Source organism: Megalops cyprinoides, chromosome 7 (assembly GCF_013368585.1).
Source record: "Megalops cyprinoides isolate fMegCyp1 chromosome 7, fMegCyp1.pri, whole genome shotgun sequence".
Taxonomy (NCBI): domain Eukaryota; kingdom Metazoa; phylum Chordata; class Actinopteri; order Elopiformes; family Megalopidae; genus Megalops; species Megalops cyprinoides.
Window position 1 is genome coordinate 22448624 of NC_050589.1, and position 20978 is coordinate 22469601.

At 39.5% G+C, this 20978-nt stretch overlaps 1 protein-coding gene across 1 annotated transcript in view; it reads left to right on the top strand.

The window, feature by feature from the left end:
- The window catches only part of LOC118780237 (ERC protein 2), a 259125-nt gene that overhangs the window by 97832 nt on the left and 140315 nt on the right, over positions 1 to 20978 (top strand). Inside the window, exons 8-13 of the mRNA XM_036532645.1 lie at positions 3534 to 3671; positions 7246 to 7386; positions 9445 to 9585; positions 14230 to 14265; positions 16979 to 17172; positions 17599 to 17604. Coding sequence (XP_036388538.1) covers positions 3534 to 3671; positions 7246 to 7386; positions 9445 to 9585; positions 14230 to 14265; positions 16979 to 17172; positions 17599 to 17604 — 656 coding nt within the window. The remainder of the gene's footprint in view (positions 1 to 3533; positions 3672 to 7245; positions 7387 to 9444; positions 9586 to 14229; positions 14266 to 16978; positions 17173 to 17598; positions 17605 to 20978) is intronic.

Consider the following 20978-nt stretch of genomic DNA (forward strand, 5'->3'; position numbering starts at 1 on the left):
AGGTAGTGAACTAATGTCTTGTTTAAGTGGCTTGGGCCTGTCAGCCATGATGTAATGAGCCTTCAGGCAGTACGGGTGTCCCCAAGTTTGTCCTTTACCTAATGCGCCTCCCCCATTAGAAGCAACAAAGTATATAACATAAGACAAATTACACTTTTTGTCAGTCAGAATCCCACCATCGTGCTTTTTCATATCTCCAGTATTCAAACTTTTAACTATCTGCCGTTAAGAAATGCCAAAGCAAATATACTTTAGGGATTGTTGTGGATTTTAGAAGGGACAAGCACAAAGTCCAAATATTTATTTTGAATAGAACATATGCAAACTTCTTTTCAGTTTTCAGTTCAGTGCTAAGTGTACAAGAACTTCTAGGCAAATTCTGAATAAAAGTGGTTAAATACATTGCCTTTGAAATTTAATTAAAATCATGGATAGTTCAATATTTGGTCTGAATACCACACGTATGAAAAAGCCACCTTCGTGGGAGATTGAGTTCTGTCCTCAAACACAGATGCAGTCTAGCCGCAGTGTGTCCTTAATTTTAAGTAACAAATCAAGTGTTAAATCAGAATATGTTCCTGTATTTTTGACACTAGTCAACAAGCAGGACTGGCATGTTAAGGCCTTTTTTCTATAGAGTGTGTATGGAGTCTGGCTGTGTGAGAAGCCAAAAGTGGTTTCAGTGTTTTATTTCAGAGTTGTGGTTTAGGGTGCAGGAGCTATCCATTCTTCTTCATTCTGAATGTTAGAAATCAATGCTGCCATATTTCCAACATGGGAAATTTTGTCCCAGTCTCAATTTTCAGTAGAATGTTACCATATTCAGTTTGTGGTTGCTCCTACACCTTTTATGAAGAAACCATGCCACTACATGAACAATGTCCAATGAGATTATTCGTGGCTTTGCAATATATCGGGTGCAATAACATGCTTCAAATAAGACGAACGAAAAAGCGAAACCATTTTATTTTTTTAATCTTCAAAAAGTTTTTTTTTCTCCTAAGTCAAGGCCATGTTTAAGTCTGAGGTCTTCAAGTTTCAAATTGTAATTAATATCAGTAGGAAGAAGTAGGTCTACTAACTAATAACAGCGCTGAACACTCCGATTTCTGTATCAGAGTTGCCAAGCTGGGATGGATTTCACTGTGAGAACTGGAGGACCTGAAATGATAAATGACTATACAGAAACATGGCTGAAAAAATCTGACACATTCTTTTTACAGAAAACTTATTTTGTCACGAATCGCAAAAATACAAATTTTGTAAAATTACAAACAGAATCAAGGTCTGTGTCGAATCTGACGCTGTGTATATAATAACACCGCTAGGTTTACCTTTTGGAAAATTGAAACAAGAAAGGACTGGACTCTGTTGGTGGTCTAAAAGGGAAAACACTTATAATTTTACTGTAAAGAATAAGAATGTCTGATGGTGACATACATCACAAGTGTAATTGTGTAAACTGGTGTAATAATGGCACAGCTGAACAGGAATAGGGCCTTCTGTGGACGTCCATTCCTGAAGGTGTAGCGTCCCCCTGTGCTTGCCGCACAGTGAGATGATTATGGTATTTCCTGGGAAAAAGCTCTGTCCTGCACTTTGGTGTGTAGGTCTGATAAAATTCCACTTTGGCGTCCACTTCCCATATCCAGCCCACGGCTTGGTCTCGCTGGAGCCCTCTGAGGTCAAATGATGTTTAACTATTTTCTGCGCAATTGCATGAGGACCGCATGACAGTTAATTTTTCGTCAGTATATATTTTATTCTGGCCAAGGAAAACTGTGTGCAGTGAAGAATGTAATCATTTATCTAAAACCAAAACCGATATGCTAAATTTGACCTAAAATAAAGCCCTCTGAGGTGTCTTTTAAAAGATTGTTTTTGGAGTACACAAAGCACGCTATTTTCTGTCTCAAACTCAGTTGAGCATATGTCTTTTTTTATTAGTTATTAGTGCATTTGCGTTGGTCTTAGTGCCAGGTTTCTTTAGTATGTTTCATATTTGAATTTTTAAACTGATGAAGAATGTTTTGTTCTGATTCTTCGATTCATCGAAGAATGGTGAAGAAGGTGAACTCGATTTTGGTTTGAACCAGTATGTTAGTTTCTCTGTCTGTTTGCACAAGTGTGAACTGTGCACATATCACTAAATGTGACCAGCACAAAATTTTAAATGTTTCACTTACTTCTATTTTAAATCATATTGATTCACAAATGTTTGTCTTTCCAGAATAAAGTGTCACCATTGCATCTGAGCATGCGTTGGCAAAGGAGAATATTTCGGACGATTGCAGTGAAGTCATGGAATTAAATTTAAATACACATAATTGACCATGAGTCCTGATCTGAGACCACAGGCTTTTACTGAGAAAGCACACCAAAGATGGTCTGCTTTTTTACCCTTTTAGCTCAGTCGTAATTTTCCTGAGAAAGCCTGCAAAATGTGTCATTTCGTGAACTGGTGACACTTTCCCACCATGTCCCATCAGCCCTGCTGCTATCGGAACATCACTCTAAACATGGTTAACAAAGGCGTTCAGCTGGGATTGACTTTAATCAGAGTAATTTAGCTATCTAGATTCTCAAGCGTGGTCTGTGGCTTTCCTGGTCATTTTCTGCAGTTTTCTCTTGAAGATAAAACAAAACTTAACTGCAAACTTGTTTGCAACAGGACGAAAAAATACATAGGAGTTTTATTTAATTCATTTAGAAATAGCTGTAGAGATTTTTTGCATTATCTGTCAATGTACCCATGACTGGTATGCCTGCAATCATCTCATGAGAATGTTTTCCTTTCTTACCATAGTGAAATTGTTTTTTTTTAAGTATACTGGTGGCATTTTCATTCCTTTTTCATTATGGTTCATACTTATGCTCTAGTTTGTCATCTTTTTTTTAAATAAAGGACTCGTTTGGAATTTGATTAGAGAAAGACATGAGCATTAGCTAGTTGGTTAAAGGTGTTCGCTGTGTGAACTGTATAATCTCTTTACTTTTTCTGTCTTCAGTTGGGCTTCTTTGTACTTGTTGCTTTTTGTTTTACTCTGTGATCGTAATGATTTCACCAAACAGCCGGGAGTATTGTGAAATCTGTGGAGATGTTTAAGCACTCTGAATCTCGTTTTGCCTTGTCACTTAGGACCGGAAGTGGCAGATGGTATCTTATAATGGTTTTAAGACACAATGATTTTGGTATGCGTCACATTTGTTTTCCATTAAAAGAAATAAAAGGATTTCTGGTAATGAACTGTCCATACAAAGGTCAAGAAGTGACTCCTAAATGGACAGAATTATCAAAGCCAAAGAACTCATTAGCAACCCGTTACAGAGTTGAAGGGAAGGAAAAGAATGCAAATGGCTCTTCAGATAAATGGGCTTGGTGTTTACATCACTTTGTAAAGATCACTTGGCATATCGCAATGTTAAAATGCTGTGCTGTAAACAGATTTCATTTGGGCTAAAGGCTTTGTTCATTTCCGTGGGTACATCTGAAACTTGTGTTTTACGTGCCTTTTTCTCTCTGTTTCGATCAGATTGAAAACCTCCAGGAGCAGCTCCGAGACAAAGACAAACAGCTGACCAACCTGAAGGACAGAGTCAAGTCACTGCAGACGGACTCCAGCAACACAGACACTGCCTTAGCAACCCTGGAGGAGGCGCTGTCTGAAAAGGTACACATACATTCACAAGGAGGATGTGTCTCACTTATGGCCATAGAGACTCAAAGTATTAGACATTTAATACTGTCTTGGTCCTGACAATGTATAGTTGCGCATTTTTTTGTTTGAGTATTGTAGTTGATTTGTGACTTGACATATACATTATTATTCTGGGACATTTAGAACGCCTGAAATTTCCCTCAGATAGATTATGAGTGGTGTATTTGAGGTGAAGTGCCTTTTTCAGTGGTGGTTACAGTACAACTGAATTCAAACTCATGACTCAGTCCAGAGTCCTCAGCCTTTGATATTACTCCATTCTGATATAAAAATTTCACATACTCTGCTTTGTCTGAAATTCTAAAATTCTGAGACACAGAGCAAAACTGCAAAAGAATAATGATATTGGATCTTCTGTTGAGTCTTCATATTATACCAGCAGCTGTATCTGTCGGGATGAATGCATCCATCAGCTTTTTAGTATTAAGTGAGAGACAGAATGTCCAGTGAATCTCCCTTCTAAGACTGTATATATTTTTCATTGTTATCATTGGTAGGTATTTGTGTATATCTACATGTGGAGCTATGTGTCTCTAATATTAACAGCAGTGGTAACCACCCAAGTCAATGGGAGGAATTCTGAGGTTAAAGTCAGCTTTGTGGTTTAAATCAACAGACATCACAATAACCAATGAGAGAATGTGAAGCTCTTTACTCTCCTGCTCCTTGGGGTTGGTGGGTCCCCAGGGTTTGTTGTGTTTTAGGGAGGGCCATTCCAGCCTGTCAGAGGCCCCCTCCAGGGTCACTTGCAATGTCAAACAGTCCATTACAGAGTCCACAGGTGAGGCTTAGAACACTGCCAGCCATTGTTCCAGGCAGGATGACCGGAGAAGACAATTCTTTCCTATCATTTCTGTGCCCACACACTTTGTTTAGAATCTCTGCTGGGCATGGTGTATCTGCAGGGGCCCTAAAGACCGCCGAGAGTGACGTCTTGGCAGCATAACCCTTTGGTGAACTCGAAAGCTGTGGAACAACGAGGACCAACCAAGGAGCTGGGGCACCGTGGCCTTGTGGTGGAACCTGAGAAATCTGTTGAAGCCATAAAACTTTTTTCGGTCAAGTTAACTGTTGTGAAGTTTAAGGCAGACAGAGAGACATGCGGGTGATTTGGGTGCCCCGTCTAGGAAGTCATATGGAGCACGTTTCCCCCTCGCTAAACACAAATGTACACTACATGTTGAAAAAAACTTATCTCAGTAGGTCTGCAGTATATCTATTTAAGAAAACAATTCCTCACATGCATGATCTATTTTCATGATTGCAGGTAGACATTATGCAGGAATCTGATAATTATAGGACGGTTTTCCAGCACTGTTGGCACTTGGAGGGCCTTAGAGAAGACGGTTCCTGCTGTATCCACTCAGACCCATTAATCATGTGTTTACAGGAGGAAGAAACCGGTTTCATTACAAGGGACGGTGGAGAACACCATTATGTGCTTGGGAGAGTGATGTCAGGAATTCAGAATGCGTCTGGCTCTCAGCCAGGTTGAAGGAAAGAAGAGCTTTCAAGAGAACTTCATAGCACTTACAGACTGCAGGGACACCCCATAGACTAGACTGATAAATGCTGGCTTTCCTGAATGCCACCCTCAAGCAGCTTTTTGAACAGGTGCCTTGAGCAACGAATGCGGAGATCATAGCTTACTATGGCCGGGGTGTTCAGTAAAAACCACTAAGAGTAATGTTTTGCTACAGCAAGGTTAACATTCGCATCAGCTATTGCATTAACCCTCCTTGCATCAGAGTGCAAGAGCACAAAATAAGAGGTTTCACCTCGGGTGAAAGGACACACAGTATATTAGTTATGATGGCGAATGTTTTAAACTTTGACGTGTTCAGTTCTTATAGGCATTTTGGGATGTTATTCTCATTTCCATCAAAATGGAATAACCAAGACAAAAGCAATTTATACTACATCTTTCTTGTAAACATTTTTGAACTTGTTTAGGTAGACAGAGCCGCATTGCTCATTTGCTATCGCAACTGTTGTTTGAAAGCTTTAGTGGTGTTAGTCTGTGATTTCATGAATTAATTGTATTGCAGAGGAGCGTCATATTTTGTTGTTGGTAATTGTTTTACTTTTCAGAAGGTCATTATGCAGACTATTTGTTTTATGACATGCTTCATTGCCCATAATGTTTGGTGAATAATCCACTTCAGTTCATGGAAAACGTTACTCATTCGTGCGATATCTCCAAAATCTTAGTTCTTTAAACTAACTTGCTCTATTATGATACACAGATGTTGACTGACATCTCAGTTTTCTTCCATGTGTGTGGCTATAAGATATGGTGTTGCATTTCCTTTTTTATTTAGCAAACTTTGACATACATTGGGATATAAGGACATCAAACAGATTAGATGGTGTTTTGGGTTGTGACTATTATAGGCTCTTGTTTCACCATAAAACATTGCTGCAACAGTAAGGCATTGTTCCATCCTCAAAGAAAAAAAAAGTTTTTATGGATCATTTTTTAATTGTAATAAACCACTAGCTCACCCATAAAGCAAGCGTTTGATAAAGTGGCTTTTCAAGTGCTGTGTTTTTGTGGTCATTGTGGTGCATAATGGCTTCGCACAAAGTCACGGGTTTTTTTGTTTGTTGCAAACCAGCATAATTAGCCACTCATGGCGTACGTTGCTCTGTTTTTAATTTGCATTGTAGGGTCATGCAAGGGTGCGGCAAACAGTATCCTTGGCTGCCGGTGGAACATTTTTACCTGGATGTCGCACATTTCTTAAAATCTTTTAGGACAGATGAAAAACATTCATGATGAGCAAGCTGAGATGTTTTACTGCATTTGTGCATATTTGTCATTGCAGCATACCCCAAAGTTTAATTGTCAGTCATCAAGACAGCACACTCGTTATTAAAATATGGCTGCTCAGTGTTTGGAAGAGCAGCCAGCGCACAGAGGAAAAGTCCTCCATGCTGAGAATTTAACTTGGCTCAAAATTACACTGTCTTCATGTTTATAGTCTGAAAGTTGATAACTTAATTAATGCAGTCCCTTCCTGGGAAACAGCATTATTATTATTTATTTGTTTGGCAGACACTTCACCAGGTATTTTCTGCCTTTTTTAATTTATGAGGATCTTTCTCGTCCTGAAAAAGCCCACGGCAGTCAGAGAGAATCCTGTCATTTGCGGCACTTTTCCTTGTGGTTTTTAACTGCAATCAGCAGAAAAGGAACTCTGTGTGTCAGCTGACTTTATTGATAACAATTGCCTCATTTGGCCAGTATGCAGAAATGATCAGCATTACAGACTGAGGTAAGGACACTTCGCATGGGCTCAGATTGACCCAAGTGCTGACACTGAGATCTTCAGAGTCCCAGTTTTAAGGCTGAAGAAACTGAGCAGCAGGTTTAAAAACCATGCGGTCACCTCTCAGAGGACCTAATGCTGCCAGGAAGGGCTACGGGAACAGAAAAAGGCTGCTTCCAATCTCTTTTTTTTGTTGTTCTCATTGATGTAATGAGCTGACTTTAATCTTCTGGCCTTGCCTTTATCATTGTCAGGAAAGAATTATCGAACGGCTGAAGGAGCAGCGGGAGCGGGAGGACCGGGAGAGGCTGGAGGAGGCTGAGTCCTATAAAAAGGAAAACAAGGACCTGAAGGAGAAGGTTAACGCTCTGCAGGCCGAGCTGACGGAGAAGGAGGTCGGTCCGCATGGGACAGGGCGGGGCTGGGAGGGATGGGACAGGGCAGGGAGGGGGACGGCAGTGGGTTCCTAAGAAGTTTCCGCTTCGTTAGTGCCACCTGAGGTGTTGCATTCATGGAGTCCCGCTGTATGTTCATCTCAGCTGAGTCCCACAATGCCTTACACTTTGCTCCATGTTTTGCTGAGGTGCTACTGGGAGGTGAAGTTCACAACTAACGTGGCAGCATCTAATGATAGGGATGTGAGGGCTCATGAAGCCTGCAATGCGTGATGCTATCATGGGCTGACAATCACTCACTAATGTGAACCAATCAAGAATCATATGACTGTGATTGGCTCAATGAAGTGAGTCATTGATACAGTAGAACATGCCAGCTCCATCCAATTTGGGGACACATGAAGCCTCACTCTCCTGTCACTACCACACTGTCTTGCTATGGACCTCACCTCCCGTAGGCATCATTGTGATTATGTTTTTCCTGTTGAACTCCCCATGTCTGCACAGTGGATTCCTTTCTCCACTTCCTTATCCCCTTTAATGGCATATGTGTGTGTCTGTATGTGCCCGTATCTCTATAGGCCCATTGTTTTGCGCTCACTTAGACCACAGATCCCAAATCACAGAATGAAGCCTGTGGCATTTTGAAATGCATCCTTTCAAGTGACTATTGTGCCAGTGGGTACAGAAAGCCACAGTCTTCCGCTGTTAGATAATTCAGTCACAGAGGACTCCCATCTTTTTTGTGGGATTCCAAAAGCACAAAGTTGATATGTTTACTATGATCAAAGCTTTGCAATTCATCAAGTATTATAGAGATGCAGGATTTGCATACATGTGTTAGTTCTTTATCATTTTGATTAGAGTAAATTATCATGGATAGAAAATAATTGTCTATCTAGAACACATAGAAGAGAAATTCTTCCACCCCCAAATCCTCTTTATTTAGTCTTATGTGGTTTAATGGTGTGTGCGTGCATGTGTGTGTTCAGGTATGCAGGTAAATTGCAAGTCTGCTCTAACAAGAGGATTATTACTTTCTTTAATGCCACAGACTACAAATCACTACAGACAGTGTAAAGCAACAAAGCTATTTTTCATACAACTATTGCAGCAAATACCATATGAAATCAAGTCAGTACAAATTTCGAAGTTCGACTTTGAAGTTTTATTTTATATAAATATATATTTTTATTTTACAACAGCATTCCAGCAGTTGTAATATGGTACCCGAAACCCATATTTAATGTGTTAACATTGATTGTAAAAGTGATTCACTTTTTACCACTGCTAATGTACTCGTGCAACCCTTCCAAAGGACGCATCTGTCGTTTTGTTCTTGAAAAGGTAATTTGTAGCTCCATCCTCTCATTCCTGACCAGACGCCAAACAAAATTCTCATTGTTCCAAAAACATGCTCGAGCAATCTTTTGGTGAATTAAAATTTATGAGAATGCTTGCTTTTATATTCATGTATGTATCTTCAAGTATACACACTTTGTGCCAGTAAATTATATCTTATTGCACCTCATCACAGGGCAACAAAATGGAATTCTGGAATCAGAGGAACTGTGGAATCTTATCAAGATTAGATGACAGAAAATCATTTCAAACATTATACATTATATGACACACAGTATGCTGTCCTATACATGTATATATGTATGTGAATGTTTGTATTATACTCCGGTATAATCATTTTGAAAGTAACAGTTCCGTAAAAAAGACTGTTTTATACGTGGTGTTGTTGATAGTGCTGTGATACCCCTTCTCTCTCTGTCTGTCATTATGAGGGGGACCAGTTGGCCAGGAGGCTATTACCGTGACTCTGTTGATTAACTTAATTATTTGGTTAAAATTGTTCATTACTTTGATTTTACAGTTCGATAATGTATCTAACAGATTTCCAGCTCCAATGGAAGTGGGAGGAAATTTAGGGGAAATGAACAAATTGCATGCATGTAGTGGTGCTTTAGATCCATTTCACTCAGTCCCCGATCTCAACATGTGTTAGAGCTGATCTCACTGACTGTCTGGCCTGGTTTTGTCTCGTTTCAGTCTAGTTTAATTGACTTGAAAGAACATGCATCGTCTTTAGCTTCGTCGGGCCTGAAAAAGGACTCCAAACTCAAATCCCTGGAGATTGCCATAGAGCAAAAGAAGGAGGAGTGTAGTAAGTTGGAAACACAATTGCAAAAGGTAGGTAGCCGCTGAAAAAATCCCTCCTTCCGGGCCCGGTATTCAGAGCTCCTCAGTGGCTCCACTCGGATAACTTGCAGAGATTTTTCGCCTTGTGTAAATGAGCAGACTGGGGTGTTTTGAGCGGGTTGAAGTTGTGATGAGTATCGCAGGGGAGCAAAACAATGGGGACTGAGTCAGAGAGGAACAAGTGTTAAAGCAGGATGTGAACCTTAACAGCTATCACTATGTCAGCACCCCCACCCCCCTCCACTGGCTCGGGAACAAAATCTGGGTTATCGCGAACCAAATCTACTGTAACATCACAACCTGTTCAGCAAAAACGTAATTGCATAATTAAGTAATTGATGAAAACACACTGAAATGAAAATCGAAGTGCACACAGGCTGATCAAACACTGTGAACACTGTGAACAAACATCGATTTTGCCCTGCCCTTTTACATTAGGGGGTAAAGAATTCCAAGTCACTTGTTTGGCCAGCTATTGAGCAGCTGGCTGTCAATAAGGTTAGCTGATGATTTAGCAATGTCAACGATCAAGAAAACATTCAAGCATACAGTGTAGGATGACATACATGACTGAGTGATGTCCCATGCCCCTTCATTGGAAAAAGTTGAAACATGCAATTCTGATATATGTAGATGGGCCAAACTCAGATCTCACACGTTTAAGCTATGCGTGGACTGGGAAAGGTAGTGAAGAGCGTAGACCTAGCAACAGAAAAAAGACAACAAATGAAAAACAGCTGCAGGGTTTGGGGGGATTTCGTTATCGCCATGTGCATACTTGCACCACTGAACCAGTAATTTGGCGTTCCGACATTTCTGTTGAACGGTTTCCCATGATAAGATGTATTCTCCAAAGCATTAAAATGCTGCAATAGTGTGTAAACTGCATGAGGAATGCAGGGTCTCCTCCACATTGAAACCCAAAGAGGACAGCAGATGGACAGTCTCAGCTGGGCGTTCTTTCCTTCATCCAGCCGTTCATTCGCAGCCCCTCTCTGCTTCGATTGCTGCTAGCTTTGGGAAGAGAGCTGTGTGGGAACAGCAGTTTTCATTTCATCCAGACTCCTCTTTGGGTTTTACTGTCAAGTGGAAAAAGGTTAATTGACCATAGACCTGTTTAAAAAAAAAAAAAAAAAAAAAAGTTATATGAGAGCATCTTGCAAACAGAGACCATCTCCCTTTGATCCTCTGTGGCATTTGTCTGTATAACCTGCTGTCCTCAGCGTCTCAACTGCCCCCGTCTGCTTCTGCTCTTCCGCTTAAAGTGTTTCCATTCCAGTGCTCCACCCAGTGCACTTCAGCCCACTGACAAAGGTGTTCTCAAAATAATCTGTTATTGTTGTTTTTCATGTTGTTAATATGATTGTTATTGCTGTCGTTGGTATTAATACTATTACATAGAATCACCATTGTTGTTGTTGTCATTATATGTCTGTTTGTGGCCCATGCGGATCTAATATCGCTGGTTTCTTCTCAATAAGTGATTGATCCAATATATTTTGTTTTGGTTTGTCAATGAATCATTTTCCAAGAGAGTCTTATTTTGTGGCAAGGGCTTCAGTTTTTATATTTTGTATGAATGAGTATATGTTTGTGTGCGTGTGGGTACATGATTCATTGACATCTTAACAATTTGAAGGTTTCACATTTTTCAGTGTGAAAAGGAGTTGTGTTATATACTCCACTTCAACAACCAGACTGCCATTTGTTATGAAAGTACAATGTCCATTCTTACTTTCTGAGTCTCCATGTGTCCTGTTTGCGACACTTAATACATGTCTCATCCTCCACAGTCTACAACTTGAATTGTTTAAAATACATTAGGAGTGTTCTCTACTAATATGCATGTATGCAAGCCTGAGTCTCCTCCCTTTTTAGTTTCCTCTAGCATGCAGTTATGCACAGGGTTAGGTAAAGCATTCCCCTGCACCCATGCTGGATTGGCAAAACTATCTTTTAGATTTTGTTTTAAAAGGTTACTTCAAAGAGGTTTTTAGACATGAAACTATGAAAGCATCGGATTTGGTGCAATAAGGGTGGGAGTTACATGAAACTGAGTCTTGAGGTTAGAAGAGAACATGCTCGGTTTGTGACGGTAATTTGTTCAGTGAACGAGCATAGCTCCGTGTCCAGTTTTGGGTGGAGGGTGAATGGCTTTGTTCACCTCTGTGTATACTGTATGATGAGCATTAGTCTTGTCTTTGAAGGTGGTCCAAGCACAAACCCCAAGAAAGCTGCCTTTTTATTGGTCCCTTTTAATCCATTACACATTTTAATCTGTGAAGCATGATGCTGGCTGAGCACGGGTACCTCCGCCTGGTTCAACTCCTGCATTTTTCTTGCCATTATAAAGATGGCGCATTTGATACAGTTAACATGTTTGTGCCATTAACCACTGAAAATACACATCCTGTACATTTTGCAGAACACTTCATCAGTATTATATTTAGTGTTGTTTGGAATTCATTTCCCAGAATCCTGCAATCATAGGTGAAAAAGTACATTCATGCACAGCTTAACTGAGAGAAATGTTTGACTGTAGCCTGAGACTTCAGCAGGGATTGGATGAAAGTAGGCAGACACATGGGATGGAGGTAGTGTGTTCTAGCAAGCTGATCTCCTTGCCAGTACAGACAGCCAACCCACCCAATCCCCAATGCAGAGATGGAGTTGTGAGACAGCAGAAGCATAAATGTTGTCGGAGGAGATATGTTGACTGTCAGCCAGTGCAGCACGGTTGTTTTCACATGGACAGAACTGTCTGGAACGGTATCTCCTGGCTACGCTAGGTGGAGAATGTCGACATCTGTTTAGATACCTCGGTTGATCATTTGCTGTTAAAATGAGCCATATACAGTTTAAATGACAGCTGAAGAATAAGCAAAAACAGGCCATATTTAAGTAATTAAAAAAAAAAAAAAAACTCTACACTAGTTTGTTTCTAGTGTGTTGGCACAGAAATATTCACATGGTATGGGTTTCTAGTTGTGGAACAGTTATTGTCAGTAGACATAGCTCTAGACAATCAGAAGTGATTTACTACAGAGGATTATATGACTGTTCCAATATACAAAATAATATTACAGAATGTGCATCTCTGGTTTATCAGTCATAATTAATTATGCATAATCTGAGTACCCATTGAAGAATTTAGTTTACTTGAGTTCAGTTTTTTTCTGGCAATTGTGTTCTGTGAATTTTTGTATAAAAACTTTTCCTTGGCAGTGCACATGACACCTCGCCAATGGGCTTTGCCACAAAGAATATTTCTGTTCAGTGTGACTTCAATCCTATTATTAGTTCAACTCCTTTTTAATTTCTAAAACCAACAGAGTGGAAAAGAAATTGAGCATTAATGAAACCGTAATGCAGAGTAGGTCGAAGGTGAACGGGCATGCTCTAATAGATTAAAGAGAAATGAAATGTTAAATCTCCGTAATCTACAAGGAGGCCCACTACCCACAATGCACCGTAAAAAGTAGCAGAAGAAGAAGAATTAGTAGTAGTATTAGAAATAGTAGTAGTGTTATTCCCTCCAACAAAACAGAATTAAGGAAGAACTAAGTCTTACAACATGAATATTGAATAAAAATTTAAACATTTATGTAAAAAATAATGATAATGTCATAAATGAGAAAAACTTTAATCTTACTCACAATGTATATTTACGTGTGGCTGCTTTCAGTGAGGCCTCCTGTGTGAATGGGGGCGTGTTTCTGTTCATGGTTAAAGTAAGGCGACATGACCAAACGCCCTGCACGGTGGGTAAACAGGCAACGGATGTTTTTCAACCTCAGCAGTCACACTGCAAAAGCTTTAATCTGTAGTTTAGAATGCTGTCACAACACTCTTTCAGTGATAGACAGGAGTTTAGTGATGTTGATATACTACCCCTAGTTGTTTGTAAACCCATTGCAGAGTCCAAAATAGGGTAAGAAACCAGATAAATCTGGAGCATGGGAATTATCCATGATTGAGTCTACTGTGAGTTCAATCAAGAGGAAGCAAAGATCATTATGATTAAATGAATAGTAATAGACGCTTCAAAACTCCTAGACTTTTCAAGCACATTTTAATTAATGATACATCCAGTTTTCATCCAGTGTAGTTGTTGTGGTGATTGGTTGAGGGCAGATGGACATCCTTATTTGTCTTTAGTTTCTAGCACATTGGTCAGGTATTTCTAATGAAATATTGTTCGCCTTAGGAAAAAAAAAACAGTGGGTTTAAAGGTACATTTAATGAATCAGCTGTTATTATGGATGCTGGAGCAAACTTGAATCACAGCCTTGGCCAAAACCCTCACAAGTAATTCATTGTTTGAGATTGAACACTCAATATATCACCCAAAGTGGGCAGCTTTCTTTAATTCATGGGTTGTTTTACTTAAGAAAAAGTAATGCAAAACCTCACATTTCTTACTTCTTTTTCTCCTTTTTTTAACAGCCCAAATTCAGCATTTTACTTTTTCCCTTGCCTCCCATTACCACTGTGGAATGTTTACTAAAAGTTTCTAATTATTAATGACAAGCTCTTCTGTGCAAATTCAGTAGATTTGTCTAGCTAACGCTACTCTCCTGGATCTCTCCTCCCTTTCCTGTGTGTGCTTCATTCCTCCCCAACTTTGCAATGTAGCAAGCAGAGCACTTGTTCAATCAGACGAGCAATCCAGTAAGTCCTTTTGCAGAACCTGCTGTTTGTAACATGAAAGCATGAGGATCCACTGCCCCGCTGTGTCTCTACTGATGCAATAGTGCAGCAAATAATTTTATTAATTTATTTTAATTGACTCACAAAACAAATTTTCACCTTCACTAAAATGAGCCAAAGTAAGCTATGCAGACACTAAGGCCTGTTCGATTGTTTTGCATTTGTACGTGGTGTACAGTATGTCCGCTTTCCTTTCCAAATGAGCTTCTCAGTGTTTTCCTTTACTTTGCATCACCTTAAAGTCCACTAGGCACTGTGATTAATGCATGCTGACAGCCTGCACTAGGGATGTGCTTCAGGAGAATTCTTATTATTATTTTTTTATTTTCATTATTATTATTTTAAGAAGTCAGTTTTTGCTAATAAAAGTTTTCTTTTATTGATGGAGGTCTATGTCTCAGTTTTTCAAGCAGTAGTGAAAGAGGTCAAATGGAGACGAAACCAGAGAAGAATTTCCTGTTATTTTTGATAGCTATACGTGTATTCACACTTAAGTCCCCAACGTAAGGTCAGTTGTTATGATAGCTTCACCTATGACTTTAATAATTTGTAAGTCATGAAAGAGGTAATAGTTAGAGTTGGTATGTACTGTATTTACAGTGTGTGTTCTTTAAATGACACACAGTTGTGAACTCAAATCTAAGATCTAAAATCTGTGCATTCTACTGATATTGGCATAGATTTGGTCCCTCTGGAGCAATAGGTATAAACTTACAGGAACAAAACTTAATTACAAAACATCTGCCTCAGTGGCGACAACAAGCAAGCGAATTAAATTTGTTTAGTTGCAAGAAAAGATAATTCTACATTACAGACCTCCTCTGGGGCTTTAAAATCCGGAATCAATCATCAAAACAATGCCTGCTTGTACCATGTCAGAGAAAGAGAAGAAATTTGGTGGTTTCTTGAAAAGGTGACCTCAACAGACAGAAATTACATTTCATTAAGAATCCGAAGAAAAAAATGTCTTCCTGGGAAGATTTTTTCTCTGGGAGAAACCACAAGAGATGGAATTCAGAACATGTTTTATATCATGCATTTTTTAGATAATTGAATAGCTGTTATGTTCAGAACCTCAATACAAACATTTTCAATCCTCATGCTTAACTACATGTTACATATAAGAAAGAAAAAGAGAAGAGCATAATGATTTCAAATTGAATTCCTAATGCTCTATTTGCAGAGGGACAATTTTTTAAATTTCTTTTCAAGTTGAACAAAAAAGGAAACCATTGCAAAGACGTGTTTGCAGTATAACAGGAGTACTGGTGTTGCATTGTGTTACCCTTAACCCTTCGCCGTGCATGCCTCATCAAATGCGACGACTTTGTTCATTGCCTCTGCTTGCCTCGTTTTCCCCTTTGCTTGCTCAACCAAGACTCCAAGCAGGAGTGACGGGAAACAAGCGGTAGGCTCAACATGGCAGCTCCATTTGTGTGTGTGTGTGTGTGTGTGTCCCAACCCCCCCTCCCCCCCAGTTTTCTTTTGGACCTCATCTCCCCCCCATGCCCTTTTCAGCCCAAAACATTTCCGTACCTGTAGCAGCTGTAAGTGGCGGTTCAATACCTTGGGTTTGAAAACCGGCACTACATTGCCGTGCATGTCTGTGTTCTCACTCCCGATGTCATTCTCTTTATTGTGCAGTCTGTGGTGTCTTGTTGCTGATATTATTGTGTGCTGTGTCCCTTATGAGTGTTTTTTAAGTTGTTTTCATGCAGAAAGTAAATAAAAGGAAGTGAAGAAAGAGTGCAAAATGAAAAGAAAAGATTTTTATGATGATTTTTAGCTTTCAGTATGGTCTCCAGACCTAGGCATATGTTCACTTAATTACAGATACATAGATTTTCATTCTCTATTATCCTGGAGGATTAATTAATAAGAATAAAGAATGAAATGTGTAGTTTTTATTCAATTGTATTATCAGTTATGCATAAACTGGACATCGTAACTTGCTTCACACTTTAGCTGATTTTTTAAAAATTCGTTAAGATGTAGTTTTTACCCCTAGCTTATTGTTGGATGGAGGTTTAGGGTGATCTGTTAAAGTGTATATTAATAAAATGTGTTACTTCTATACACAAGATTGAGAGTTGCATATATATGTGTAAACCCATGACAGGTGCAGCTCATGCTGGTGTTTCTGTTTCCCACACAAACTTTGAAAATGCAATTCATTTTAATGTCAAAATCTAAAAGTATAGTGATTATCATACTGTTATGGCAACCAATCAGAATCAGAGAAGAACATTCACACGTTATTGTTTGAGGTTTTACATTTGAATTTGCATTTTCAAAGCACTTTCTTTCTGTCTTGTTTTGCGAGATGCGTGTTGTGCTGTGCTTAAGCATTGCAGATTAGAACTATTGATTGCACATACAAATGTATCACATTTCCAAAGATAGGTACAGCAGTATGCATAACTGGAACTGTCAAAATATAATCACAGTGTAATTTTTGTACTAAATGATCCAACAGTTTTACCCTGAATTTAATGATAATTGTACTGTATGCCACATATAATATCATACATACACTGCATGTAGTAAATTGTGCTTTTGACAAAGCAGTATATACAGTATGTTTTCATGTCAAGTGACTCTCTTTCTGTCTTTATGATTTTATATGTTGGAACATTGGTATGTTTTTGTTTTTTTTAAATGTAAAATGTGAAAGGCCCACGAGGCAGAGGAAGCTGCTAGGATGAACCCGGAGTTTGTGGACAAGGTGAAGCTCCTGGAGAAAGAAGTGGCCTACTACAAAGAGGAGTCTGGGAAGTCCAGAGCGGAGGTGGACCGGCTGCTGGAGATCCTCAGGGAAGTGGAGACGGAGAAGAATGACAAGGACAAGAAGATAGCGGAGCTGGAAAGGTAACTATCTTCCTCCTCTCAGCTCAAGGCTTCTTGTCAAATTAAGCCATGGAAAGCTATTGGGGGGGATCTCATTAGTGCTTCTCCCTGTGAAGTCATAACAAGCCTTGTTTTGTAATGATTGGTCAATGTGCTTTGTTGAGCAATACTACTTTACCTCCTCTGGACTCCTGTATATAAGGCTCTGCATAATTGAATGAATTGAATGAATAGTGAGTGAAGTGCAGCTAATGCCTATCTGTGGGAGTGGTTATCAATGAAAAAACACTGGTTATTTAATGGGTAATTGTGCAGTTTGATTATGTACTTTGTTCTGAACATTTTGAGTAACAGAGATAACATGGTTAGAAAGGGCACTCAGTCATATTTACACTGCATTTTTACACATTATATTTATTTGCTTCTTTTACATTGTCATTTTTGCAGACCAGGGTGAGTATGCATTTATGTCCCTCCCTCTGATAGAAAGTGCTGCTTTCATTTTGTGCACGAGTTTCTCTCCTTTGTTGTGCATTTCTTCATTTATAAAAGCATGTGAACATTATATTTACATGGTAAATTTAGCTACCAAATAGGTTCTGCCCCCAAATAAGTTTGACACTGAAGCCATTTATCATGTATTTAATCCAATAATGGAAATGAATAGAGAAGGAGATATTCACAATTCCAAAACAAATGCAATTCTTTCATTACATAAAACTTCAAATATGTATGTATGTATATATGTGTATAGGTATATACACATACATACAATATCAGACAAAAGTTTGGACACACCTGATTAAGATAACGGGAAACATGCATTCAAAGACATCTAGAGACTTCTGCTTAAATGCTTGAAATTTGATTCTTAGGCATCATTCCCATGATTTATATTTGTGTATGTATGAACTTATATCCAAAAAAAAAAAAAAACGTTTTAATAAAAAGTATTTTTGGGTTATTTTGAAGGATCTAAATTATAAGGTTTTCATTTGTATAACACTTTTTTGGTCACTGCATAATTCTATTTGTGTTATTTCATAGTTTTGATGTCTTTACTATTATTCTAAAATGTGGGAAGTAGTAAAAATAAAGAAAGAATGGTGTGTCCAAACTTGCATATAGTCAATTTAGCATTGGTTATAGTCATATAGTCAATTTAGCATTGGTTATAGTTATAGCTATACACACACACAACCTTACGATCCCTCGTACAAGGTATATACAAGTTTCTCTCATGTTGCTCTTTTATTTCTCTCTACAGTGGTATTTTTACATGTTTGTGAGAGACATTGTCCTCTGAATACATGTAAATAGCATGCCCCCTACAACCCTTGTTGTGTGTGGTTACTAGTAGCCCTGCACCTATTGTGGATTGGGTGTTTCTTTATGTCTCCACTATTGAAAGCCAAATTTTATTGCAATTATTGTTAACCTGACACAGAACGACATAGAAATGCATAACCACACATCCTGTGTGGCTTATTTGATAAAAGCACTGAGTGCTTTTATCAGTCCAGTCACAGGCTGAGTCCTACTGCCAAAGACACCACTAGCCTGAGTCTACTCTGAGTTGCACAGATAAGGTCAGTGGTGGGTGCATCTAGCCTCCATTTGGCATTTACCCTCCTGTGATGCCCTCCGGGACTTTCAATGCGAGAAATGCCAGTATGTCGGAGGAGTGGGAGACAGCATTATTGTGTACCAATTACATCAGGGTGAAAAATGGGGAAAAATATTTTTTGAAAATATATGACACGGACAAGGAAAAATATTTTTCCCTGTGTCCCATTACATTCAAATCATTCTATATACATGCTTTTTCATATACTAAGAAAGAGAGCCATAGTAACTGGGGTAGAAAATACAGCGTCAACATTGTGTAGCTACAGTTTAGAGAGCAATCTACACATTTTAGCTTTTTGCACTGATATCAAAAAAGAACAAAAAAACAGTAATGAGTGAATTCAGTTTGATTTTGTTTTGACTGGAAGGGAACAGCAGGTTGTGTAAGGAACAAAATGTATATTGCTTTCAATGACTCTTTTCTTTTTAGGTATGGATTTAACTATGGCTTTTAAGCTTTGGGGTACATTACTAGTGGATAATAAGCTCTTGATTTGTCCTTTTCAAATGTGAATTTGTCAGTGCTTGTAAATTATTGGTCTGCTTATGAAGCTCTGGGATCTTGCTACTCTCCAACATGTCAGTGGTTTCATACACCTTTGAGTGATTACCTCCATGCGTAGTTTATGGAGCTTGAAAACAAGCCAGAGGGTGTCATGCTACCTGATCCAAAAAAAAAGAAGAAAAAGAAAAAAAAAACACATATTTATGCTTCCTCGTTTATTATTGGCAAAACAGTACACAATTATAATCTGATTTATAGATTTGCTTCTTGTTTCACTGAAATTACCAGTTGCTCATGCCAAACTGTCAAGGCGTGCGGTTGAATAAGGCCTCAGCCAGAATGTTACGCAGAGAAAAATGAGCTTTGTTAAGCAGTGATCTATCTGAAGGGTACATTCAGGTGTTCAAATAAACGCAGTCGTAATGGAGCCCCCCTCCCCACTGCCACCTCCCTCCACTGCAGTCTGAATAAATGAATGCAGTGTAAAGCTGCCAGGCCGTTTGGCACAATGGATGCTGCTTACAGTATGCTGGAATCAGGAAATTTGAGGAATAATTTTAACAGGTGGAGAAAATGGTGCGGGTTTTGGGGGGTCAGGGGGGCTGGGGTTGTGGTGGTGGTGGGGTGGATTGGGGGGGGGGGGGGGGGGGGGGGGCATCAGAGCCGTCAAGGCCACTTGAGCTTATCCGAAAGCAATGCTTTCTTGGGTGGTGGAAGTGTCCCGCAGACACGTCGTCTCACAGGCTATGTAAGCACCTGGCCGTGCCGGGTGCTTGCTGTGCCAGCAGTGGGCCTGGAAAAGCTCTGGTGCATTTGGCTTCAGAGAATAACATCTTCCCTGAAATGCTGGCCGCACACTTTTCAAGAAACCAGTATTCTCAGTATTCAGTATTTCAGAACTCTGAGAACAGCTCCAGAGTGATGATGAATATGAGAATAATGTTAAATCAAAACGAAGTATTCTTAAAATAGGTATTTTTAAAGATAAATAAGAATACTGGACATTTGATGTTTTCTTACTTGTAAAGGAATGAAACCTGACAATTCATTGTATTGCTTATATGATTTATAAATATATGTGAAGATAAAATGAACTACCATTTATACCTCTGTTCTGTAATATTTATCAAAACTATTTCAAGGCCAATTGTATGCATTCCATCATAGCAACCCTCTGAATGTGCAACTTCAATATGGTAAAGGACGGCTCTGTCTTTGTGTCTCATTCCCATGATGTGGTCAGTGTGCGTTCAATGACCTGTGTATTTTTGTGTCCCTCTCCACCATCTTGTTTCCCTTCCAAACCTCACCCTGCCCACTTACCCCTTCCCACCTTCCTGTTCCTTCCTCCTGCCATTTCCCTCACACTCCCACGGTCCCTCACCCATTTCTGGTCCAGGGGCAGAGCACCCCCTGATCAGCACCTCTCTGTCTCGGCCGCCCCGCAGCAGATAGGGGGGCTTATGTGGGATTTCTTTGGAAAGTGAGTGCTCTGCCCTGGTGTCTGTATGGGCTGTGCATCGTCCATCGTCCGCCTGCGTCTGCAGCTGCTGCCCTGCATGTCGCTGTGCACAGGGATCCATGGTCACTCTGTCAGGTCTTTGCTCCACTCGTTCCGTCTTCCCCCAGCGCATGAACTCTGAACTCCGCGGGCTTTCTGCTGGCGCTGAGAGTACCCTGTACTACCACATCA